This window comes from Elephantulus edwardii, unplaced genomic scaffold (genome assembly GCF_000299155.1).
Source record: "Elephantulus edwardii isolate Elephantulus edwardi_28Jun2011 unplaced genomic scaffold, EleEdw1.0 scaffold00157, whole genome shotgun sequence".
Lineage (NCBI taxonomy): Eukaryota > Metazoa > Chordata > Mammalia > Macroscelidea > Macroscelididae > Elephantulus > Elephantulus edwardii.
Window position 1 is genome coordinate 1,638,032 of NW_006399907.1, and position 11,409 is coordinate 1,649,440.

General features: G+C 36.4%; 1 protein-coding gene across 1 annotated transcript in view; it reads right to left on the reverse strand.

Moving 5' to 3' along the window:
• Nucleotides 1-11,409, reverse strand: part of ITPR2 (inositol 1,4,5-trisphosphate receptor, type 2) — a 732,333-nt gene that overhangs the window by 434,409 nt on the left and 286,515 nt on the right. The window contains exons 23-26 of the mRNA XM_006895058.1: nt 8,713-8,842; nt 6,254-6,311; nt 4,203-4,368; nt 2,476-2,649 (exon numbers count right to left, since the gene is read on the reverse strand). Of these exons, the coding sequence (XP_006895120.1) occupies nt 2,476-2,649; nt 4,203-4,368; nt 6,254-6,311; nt 8,713-8,842 (528 nt within the window). The remainder of the gene's footprint in view (nt 1-2,475; nt 2,650-4,202; nt 4,369-6,253; nt 6,312-8,712; nt 8,843-11,409) is intronic.

Sequence of the window (11,409 nt, forward strand, 5' to 3'; positions counted from 1 at the left end):
CTGTGAAAAGCAAAGAAGGTTCCTTGTCCTCAGCAAACATCTGATTCTACCTCCTCTGTAGCTGGCTTTGTGTCACCCATAAAAGTCCTCATAAAAGATAAAAATAAGAAATAGATAGGGAGCTCTCATGGCCTAGCAGTAAGTACCCAAACTAAAGGCACTAGCTACTCCAAAGATAAAGATGGGCAATCTCCTCCTATGTGATTTTCTGCCTCTGAAAACTGGAAGGTCGGCTATGAGTTAGTTCTGACTTGACAGTACAAAACAACAACCAACAATATATGAATAGATATTTTCAGAATGAAGAGGCACTACAATTTGTGAACACATCTATTAATATCTTAATATGTCAGAAGATATAATCTTACATTAAATAGCTTGTAATTTATTTAAAAAAAAAAGATTCAAATCTCGATTGAATCACACTGAGCTGAATGACATTAAGAAACTGGGATTCTTTGAGTTTCTCAGTACAACTGAGAAAATTTTACATCTCCAGATAGTGCTGTGACATCAAAAGAGATGTCACATATGCAAATGTCTAAGATGTAATGCATATCCACTGCTATAAAGTTAAGTTCAACTCACAGTGACCTTGAAGGACAGGCTGAAACTGCCCCTTTGGGTTCTGAAGGATATACATATCTTCACAGAAGTAGACTGCCTCATCCTTCTTCCACAAGTGGCTGGTGATTTCAAACCACCAAACTTTTGATTAGCACCTAAATGCTTTAAGCAAAGCACAATAATATCTTTAGACTTGGTGATGTTATTTAGACTTGGTGATGTTGTTTGATATGTGCCATAGCATAGAGCCCAACTCATAACTGACTATTTCATGAGTTTTCAGAGGCTACAAACTACATGAGAGGAGACTGTTCCTCTTTCTTCCACACAGTAGCTGGTGGACTTGACCTGCACGTCTTCGATTAGCAGCAGAGCTCCTGACCACCAGGCCACCAAAGCTTGGTTTATAACAACTACTAAATATGTAATAGAAGAATGAGAAATCAAAACCCTTCTATAGTGGAATCAATGATAACTCATGTCAGTTCTTCATTTGTTGTCAAGGGTATAAATCTTTTGGTTGGAGGTGGTGATGGTGTGTGATTTAAGTAGACTAGTCAAAAAAATTATCCATGAATATAAATTCTACTTTCTTAAATTATCAAATGGAAAAAAAATTCTTAACAGTTAAAACTTTTGTGTAGGTAAGTGATAATTAGTGCAAACTGGTAAAAAGTAGTAACCTCTTAGTTACAATTGTTGTTATGTGCCGTCGAGTCACTTGCGACTCATAGCGACCCTATGTACAACAGCCCTAGACTCTGCTCTGTCCTGTGCCAATCTCACTGTCTCCGATACAACCATCGAAGCATGCTGTCCCTCTCCAAGAACCGGTCCCTCCTTACAACATGTCCAAAGTATGTTAGACGGAGCCTCAGAATCCTTGCCTCCAATGAGTCACCCGGTTTAACCCTTTCCAGGATGAATCTGTTTGTTTTCCTAGCAGTCCATGGTATTCTCAATACTCTTCTCCAGCACCACAAAGGCATCAAGTCTCTTTCTCAGTACCTTTCAGAATTTTTAGCATAATTTGATTACTCTAATTACTTCTTGCTCTAGCATCACCCACTACACTAAAATGCTTTGAATACTCCAGCAAATACAAAACTTGAGCTAGATAAAGCTCTAAATAGTTTACATTCTTACAAATGAAAAACAAAACTAAATAAAATACCAGATATATATGTAAGGGTTGTTAATTTTTAATTTGTTAGTAGTCCATCTAATCCGATATATTAAAATACTGCTTTAAAAGAAACATTAAAATTTATTTTAAAAGAAAACATAAGATCATCACTTGACTATACTTCTGATTAAGCATAGGTTTCTAGGACATTTGTCGTGGCATAATGTCCTTCCACTTATATTTTTATTTACTATTATATAAGAATATTATAATAATTTTTACAGAATCTTTTTACGGTTTGGCAATAAATAACCTCAGTGAATGTTGACAACTAAAAGTTAAGCCTTCCCTCAAATTTCAGCACCTTCTCTCTTTTTTTTTCTTCTCTTCTTCTAATTCTCTTTTGATTATAAAATTTACCATGTAAAGGAGAGTTAAAAATTAAACAGATGTCATAAAGAGTAGTAGAAATCAACAAGAATTAAATGAAGCATAGACTTACCAAGTGATTTAGCAAATGGAAATTATATACTCTCTTGCTCAAAAAAAAGGTTTATAAATAGGTTTGACTATAAGGCATATAATCACAAATATTATTTACAAGAATGAGCAACAATGGGTGTGATTTTGGTGGAGAGTATGAGGACGATGCATGATAGGCAATGTTTCAAGCTGTTGTCCACAGGTTCCTAGGAGCTGGAGAACTTCATGGAACCTAACAGTGACAACATGAATGAAAAGGCATTGGTTGGATTACTTAAAAATAGATTTTTAAAACCAACCTCATTTGGCTCCTCACCACCTTTGACTTGATTTTCCCCCATTTCCCCATTCTCGTAACTTCCACTCTTCTCAACCCATAACTCAGATTTTTCCACAGTGAGTCGAAGCTGATCTAGATCTGCCTTGATCTGTTTATAGTTATCAACATCTTGAGTGGAGACCAGCAATTGCACCTGAAAATAGAAGAATTAGAAGTATTAACTCACTTACAGAATTTCTTTTATTCCTACTTCCATTATGCCTAAATTCCCAAGTCCATAAACATATTTGTCATTTCGATAAGGCTTAATGGTGGCATAGTCTGTAGAGAGTTACACTTCCAACACAAAACTTGCACATTTCACAGCAGTTTCAATTCACCAATGGTTCCATAAAAGAAAGATGGCAATCTCTTCCCACATGATTTACACCCCATGAAAACCACTATAGGCTCAGCTATGAATCAATTCCAATCTAATGGCAATGAGTTGAATTTAGTTGAATTGCAAAAATTTAGTGTTTGGGGAAATTTAATGATTATTTTAGATGTCTATTAACCATGAAAATTCACCTGGAACCATCTTAAAACTCTAACTAATATATTCTCATGTTAGAAAAAATTTTAAAGGGAAAAGAAAATAGCACTATAAAAGATATAGTTCAGTAATTTAAGTTAAAAGATATCCTAAAATATCTGTAAATCAATTTGCTGAGATTTTTACCTATTTAGAAAGCAATAGACAAAAGTGGGGATAAAAGAGATATATAAAATCTAACCTGAAAGTTTTCTTTAACTACATAGTAAGTGACATATATATAATTACATACACATTATTGTTGTTGATAGGTACCATCAAATTGGAAAGCAACCATAGCTGAGACCCTCCAGCTGGTTTTTAGAGGCAGTAAACTGCATGGGAGGAAAGTGCCCATCTTTCTCTCATGGAGCAGCCAGCAGATTAGAACCAGCAACCACTGAGTTGGCAGTGAACTCCTGACCACTAAGTCATCAGTGCTCCTTATAGTCATATTCCTAGCCTTCTAAGTAATATATTTACACATAACTTCCTCATACTGGCATCCACTTCCTAAACAAAATGCCTCTGGAAACTCTATGAACTTTGATAAATGTCAATAGTTGTAGAAGAGCTTCAGGCCTTTTGTTCAGAGGGTCGCTATGAGTCGTGCTCGACTCCAAATCAATCAACAACAACTTCCTCACAAAGGTCAAAGTTCCCTTCAATATTAATAAGTCATATAAGCATGTAGGCATTACTGATCTGTACCTTATATAATGATAAAAAAGAAAAATAATGACGTCCAAAGCAGTTATCATCTTAGCCTGATGTGTCATTTAGTTAAAAACATTTATTTCAGGATTATTGCTTGTCTTGCCCAAATTTATCAGTGGAAACTGCACCAAAATGCAAGCTGTGGCAACAAAATTGCTAATTTGGTATTATACCCAAGTGCTTTCCTAAATCCTAATATCTGTAATTTATAAGAAAAATATTAACTAACTATCCTGTTTGGGAAATGCTTTCTACAACAGATCGCATTTTGGTATCAGTCAAGGCCACTCATGCTTTAAAAAGTATGTATGTTTGTATGTATGTATACATGTATAAACAAACCAACAAATAAACAATGTCCTTAGGAAAAGCCACACATTCTCACTCAGGGTGCATGTTACCAACAGCATTCTCAGAGCCTCACCCATCGCGCTGTGACAGTCCCTCATCAGTACCTGTTTAAACGCCTGTAACACTTCCGCTCTCTGGCTGAAATGCTTGAACAGCAGCTGCAGAGCTCCTGACAGCAAAGGAGGATAATCATGCATGATGAGGTGGATGAGCACCCGCAGAAATGTCCTGCCACCTTCATCATCCAGTTGAACTGGGGTTTTTTCCTTTCTATAAAGCAAAAAAATAATTCTAACATAACTTCTATTTACATAACATCTATTATTTAGTGATCAAATTAATTCTTGAAATGGATATAGATCCTCAGAATTCTATTTCCCCCTAGAGTTAGGCTATTTAAAAAGTAAAACATTTTTACTTTATTCCCCCATCTTCATTTAATTGATGAGGAAACACACACACTTGAAAAGATGGGTGATTAACTGTCTAATTTTTCCCTAAGGGCTGAAGGGGCTTCCAAGATGAGGGACTTCTAGTACTTAAACTGATGAGAATCAGTTTAAGCTGACTAGAATGAGTTGGGCATTGAGACCCTAATAAAAATTAAGCATCCAAAATAATTTGATTAAGAATCAAAAAGCACTTATGGGCCAATAATACGGCCCAAGATAAGCAAATTTTAGAAAAGACTGAAGACTAGGGAAAAAAAGGTCTAGCAATACACTTCCACAAATTAACCAATGAAGGTCAAAGGTTTACTAAAAAGTTTTGTCTAAAGCAATTGCTTTAAATGTATGATGCAGAACAACAATTCACTGGTGAGCATATTTGGTGAAGCAGAGGACCAGGCAGGGTAAGAGAGTCCCTCAGTGAGACACGTTAGCAAAACAGTCACAACATGGACTTGGACACGATAGTAACTATGGGGATGACAAAGAAATGAGCTGCATTTTGTTCTGTTGTCCATAAAATCTCTGGGAGTCTTTATGTCAGAGTCAACTAACAACAGACAATTAGTTTTCTATTAATTGATTAAATCAAAGTAGCAAAACATGATTGGAATAAGTAACATCACTGGCCACTGTATATGAAAAAAACAGTTTATTGTCAAATGTGATAGCTATTATTTTTAGAATATATTTTTCTAGTGACACTACATATTAAGTAAAGTTCACAAGAACTAAAAATCCTTTTTTTATTCTTATAATTCTTTATTTTATTTGAGTCTTATAATTCTTTATTCTTCTTTCTCTACCAAAAATAAAACTAGAACAAAGCACTAATTATAGATTATTTCTTAAGGTTTTCATGTCAAATCAATAATAAAATATTCTCTAGAAATTCAATAGTGTTTGCCTTGGATAGCTACCTTTCTTTCTTTCTTTTAACATTTTCTTTTTGACTGCTACAAGTTTCATTTGCGAAAAAGAGTAAAACAAATTTAAATATAAATGACAGAGTTCCTGACAGTAAGAGGGTAGTCATGCCAGAGGCATTGTTTTTTCTTTAATAATAGATATTTCCAATGGGCAGAAAATAGTCTTATTTTTCACATATCAGTTAATAATAGCATTAAAAGAAGTTATTTCCTTGCCTCCAATTTTTAAGATGCAGAGAAACAATATTTTCCAGGAGACCAGGAGAGTTAAATGGTATTCTTATGCTATGATTATTTGGAGAAAGAAAACCAATGCAAAGTCCAATACACTGATGTCATCTCACTTTTTTCTTTTCTTTTCTTTTTTTTTTTTGAGGAGGCATAGTAGTTAAAAGTGGTTCAACTTCTAACTGAAAGGTCAGCCATTCAAACTCATCAGTAACTCCAATAAAGAAAAGTATGACAGTGTGCATATGTATAGAAAGACAGTTATGGTAAATCTATGGGATAGTTCTATTCTGCCTTCTGGGGTTACTATGAGTGGGAATTGATTTCATGGTAATGAATTTTGGGAGTTCTGCTTTTATAACATGATGTAAAGAAAAGCTATATTTTCACCTTTACCACACATCAGTAGCTCCACTTCTGGCAAAAATTTTGTAGTAATAATAGAAAGCATGAAAATAAATAAGGGATGAACAATAGCAAGGTGTGGATAAAAAATTTAAGTAAAATCTTATTCACCTTTAACATAAAGATATATCAATACTACTATACCTTCCAGCGAACATAGTTTCTGCCTGAGCTGCAATTTCATCTATATCAGGAACGATAGCTGTAAAGATAAATCATAATATTTTTATTTTTTTATTATATCTTAAATTGAACGTGTGGTGGGCTAGTGGCAAGATGCTGCTCTGCAATCCTAAAGGCATGTGTTTCAAGACCACCTGCTGTTCCATGGGATAGAGATGGGCAAGCTCCTCCCACGTGATTAACTAGCTCTAAAAAGCTGCCAGAGGATCCACTATGGGTCTATTCTAACTCGACAGTACACAACAACAGCTAAAACTTCTAATATTTACAGTAATCTTATGTTTGCCTGAATAGTGTTTTTTTCTTACTTTTTTTATCCCACCAAAAGTAAATTAACTGTTTTAATTATTATATAATTACACTTCTTGTTGTTGCTGCTGCTGCTGCTGCTGCTGCTGTTTGCTGTTATGTGATACTGAGTTAGAAATGACTCCAAGCTGACCCGTTAGCAGGGGTTCAAATGTTATATACTGCACAGGAGGAGACTGTCTGCCTTCCCCTGCAAAGAGGCTAGTAGGTTTGAACCTCCTGTCTTTGAGCTTGCAACAACTACCCTTAGGCTACTACAGATCCCGTTAGACATCAATAATTGAAAATGAAATTGACAGTTCTTTGAGTATCTATTACTATGATCTAAGATACACTTAAAGACCAGAAAGTATTACTTATAAAGGTTCTGTATCTATATTATGTATTATACCCTATGTTTGTACACATATCATTGGATACATAATATAAACATATAGCCATTTGCATGGGTGATGACATGGAAGTGCATTAGTTACTATCTGCTATAATCCATAGAACATAGTCTTTCGCCAAAATGTACTTGTAAAACAGCCATAGCTTTTTCTCGTAGCCAAGGCAAGGTGGGGCCATTGTATAATTTTTTTTCTATTTCAAGTTCTATTTTCTATTTTGAGAAAGTTCTCGTTCTTTCCTACTATTAATATCTTGAAAATATTCTTACTAGGTTGACATATTTAAATGACAAATATACCATTTCTTTGTCACCCAAAGTAAGCATAAAAAGAAAACAGCTAGATGTAAGAAAAGAAAAATAATCCTCTCAGATACGCATCTCTTCTGAAAACTGGGAAAAAATCAGGTAAATCAGAGAGGACTGTCTTCTGATGTGCACCTAGCTTTTTCCTCTTGTCCTTTACTGACACTTAGAGCTCATGTTTCCAGAAGTCAGGTTTCTGGGAGCCAATAATTTTTATGCCACTGTCAATGCAACCGCCAGCAAGATTTTCTGGTTCTGCCATATCATTCCTGGAAGCAGCACTTTGGGGTTCTGAACTTCTGGGAAGCATAAAAGCAACACTGTTGTGAATGTGCCAAAAAGGACTTCTCACTTAGCCACGCTTAACCCTGTCTGTAGAGGCATGCAGCCTTAGAGGTGATTCTGATGATGCAGACAGTGTGTGATGAGGTCCACGCAGATGAGGTCCCTGTTGTTACTGCATATTTACAGTTATTGAACCATTCCTGTCAAGCTAACTAGAGCAAATAGAGGAGGAGGGTTTATAGCACTGCATGGCATTAGGAGAATATTTTTATATCTGCATACAAACCTGGCCTCAAAACAAAACAAACAACAACAGGGGGGAGTGGAACTCCAACACTGTTAACTGTATAAGTCTTTATCAAGTTACAGCTTTCAACCTTCCCTGACAGGCCAGAACTATACTGAAAATGGTCTTTTAATATTCGTTAGTTTTCAACGTTCTTACCACAGTTATAACATTTTTACATCATTTTTATATTCTCGTGATATTTCAACACTCAAACACAAGAAGCGGTTCATCGTGACATTTCTTAAACATGACAAGTGAAGCTTCCCATCTGTAGTGCATACACAGTGAAAATGTACAACCAGTGCATTGTACAACCAGTACATGTATCAGCCAGTGGGGAACATCAAGGACTGACTCCATTTGGGTGGTGGTGCTTAAAAGCACCTTTCCTTATGACAGCTGCATTTCAAACTGCGCTTTGATGCAGGCGGAGAAATTCATTCCCCTGGCATCAGACTGTGAGCTTAAATAGATTACAGTGAGGACCCCTGCTGCACTCTTTTTCATGATCTTTAGCAAGTAGCTTAATCCCTCAGACCTTATTTTACTCATCTGTAAAATGGCACAAAGAAATAGCTTGTCTATGGCAAAGAGGTGTGAAGATTACAAAAGAAATGTATTGAGAAGAGCTGGCACTAAATAACAGCTTATAATTTCATCCTATTCTCAGCACATTATTTAATGTAAGTCTGTTCTTTCATGTCATAGGTGGAGATTATTTTTACATTTTCTTATCATTGAAGTATTCTTAAGTTTTGAAAAAGAAAAGAAAGATATTTTCAAGTTCTCAGAAAGACATGTTACAGAGTGTAAAGGCTGTCACAATAATTGAGGTGTTACCTGATGGTAGTAATGTGTCCGGCGAGCCACTGGCAGACATTTCAGCATTTTCATTGCTCTCTCCGAACTCCTTTTTATATATAGAGAGCATATATGAGATCCTATAATCCAGCCTGACACTCAGGATAAACTGCAAGAAACAGTTAAGAGAATGTATTATCTTTTATTAAAAAAATTTTTTTAAAGTAATTTATTATGCAAGACCAAGAATAATGAATATTGTTACTCCAAATGAACTAGTTAGAAACTCTCCTGTAAACCCATAAAACTTCAGTTGCACACATGCTGAGCAGCCCTAAGACAAAAGGAAACTATCCTCTTCCAGGCGGTCAAATGCCAGCAAATACAGTCATTCTGGAAAACAAGAAAACTCGACACCCTACCATTTCTCTCTGAAATTTCCCAGTAGAGATAAACGGGTCTGGATGACATGATTTCATTAAACCTTTTGCAATTTTTGTGGGCACTGAGAGGAGAATGCTGGCTCTGTGGCCTTCCCAAGTGCACATAGGACAAGCCTTCAGCTACCATAGTATTGATTCCAGCTCTGCTACCATCAGACGTGCAGAGGGGCTAGAAGGGGCAGCATAAACACTATCACTGCTTTCCAGTGGATTCGACCCAAACCTTCACTGAGTTGCTGAAGCAATAAATTAAATGGCAGGAAAATGCTCATCTTTCTCCTGCAGAATTATTCATTCATAAATTCAAACTACCAGAGAGGCATGGCCTTTAGGTTAGCAATTCAATTTCCTAGGGACTGTACCACAATAGCTACAGCTTAAGGAAAATCACCCATTTATCAGTGATTTCTCATTGGAGCTCATTTTTCTTAGGTTTGTATTGTCCTTATTCTCATTAATTGATTCACAGATAGCAACCAGATGTCAGATAAAGCTTTCTACTGAAAAATACAAGAAATAAAACATTAATTAACTGCCCTTAAAAAGATAATAATCAAGTAGAGATAATAAAATAAAGCTTTGTTTAGATGAGTAAAAAGAAAAATATTAAAAGGCTAACACATGGAACAGAAAACAATGGAAACCAGAGATGGAAAGTTAGTAGATGGATGCTACAGAGTTCTCGGTTGAAAAGGCAAACAATAAAAGAACAGTATAGCATAGGTTACCTTCCATCCCTGAGACAGTTGCTGTTTAACATTTTATCACGCTATAATTATCAAGAATGTCTGCTACATTCTCAGGGAGCTCTGTGGCTTAGTGGTAAGGAATTGTGCTGCAACCCAAAAGCATGAAATTAACTGCTCTGTAAGAGAAAGAGAGGCAATCTCCTCCCACGCAATTCAGTCTCTAAAACCCCCTGGAGGGTCGGTCAGCTATGAGTGTAATTCACTTGCTGGCACATACCAACAACAACCTGCACTCTCAAAAGACATTCATATCAATGATCATTGGCATGGTCACTAAAGGGAACTCTGGTGACCTTGTAGTAAGAAGCCACACTGCAATCCTCAAGACACATGTTTCAAATCCACCAGCTGGTCTATAGGAGAGAGAGATGAGTAAACTACTCCCATGTGATTAACTGCATCTGAAAACCCAATTTCATCTCATTTCACCAGTCAGTTCCAATTTAACAATACACAAGCAATAACCCTAGTTTTAGGAAAACTGGTAGAGCATGGCACTATATGTAACCTTGTTGCTATGTATGCCACATATCCCTTCTTTTGTCTTCTGTCCTCCACCCCATTCACTTTCTCTTTCTCAGGTTCTGTTCCAAGAGGTCAGAATAGTTTCAGTCTCCTTCAGGCTTCCTCATATTCTATATCCCCTTTTCACTATATCCCCTTTTTCTTCAGCATTATTTTTCTTTCACATAGAAGAAACTCTGAAGATTGCACTGGAGGGCAGAGAAGCCAAAGCACAAGGAAGAATTCAAGATACTAAAGAGTTGAATAGAAGATTCGAAAGGGCAGCACGGATGACAAAGCAAAATATTACAATGAAATGTGCAAGGAGTGGAGTCCGAAAATCAAAAGGGTCGAACTTGCTCAGGATTTCTTGAGCTCAAGGAACTGAAGAACAAATTGAAACCTCGAGTTGCTATAATCAAGGATGCTTTAGGCAGAGTATTGAATGATCCAGGAAGTATACAAGAAGATGGAAAGAATATACTGAGACACTGTATCAAAAGAAACTTGTAGACACAGAAGACTTTAATGAAATCACATACGAGCAAGAGCCTAGGGTGATAAAGGAAGTTCAAGCTGCTTTGAAGGAAATAGCAAAAAATAAGGCCCCAGGAATAGATGGTATACCAACTGACATATTTCAGCTAACAGATGTGCTCACCAAGTTGTGCCAAGAAATCTGGAGAACAACCACTTGGCCAACTGACTGGAAGAGATCTATATTTGTTCCCATTCTGAAGAAGGGTGACGCAACAGAGTGTGGAAACTATAGAACGATCTCATTGATTTCACATGCAAGCAAGATTCTACTGAAGATTATCTAAAAACAACTGGCACAGCACATCAGCAGAGTACTGCCAGAAGTCCAGACTGGGTCTAAAAGGGGTGGGGGTACTAGGGATATTGTAGCTGATGTTAGATGTATCTTAGCTGAAAGCAGGGAATACCTGAAGAATGTCTATCTGTGTTTCATTGATTATGTAAAGGCATTTGACTGTGTGGATCATAACAAACTGTGGACGACTCTGAGAAGAATGGAA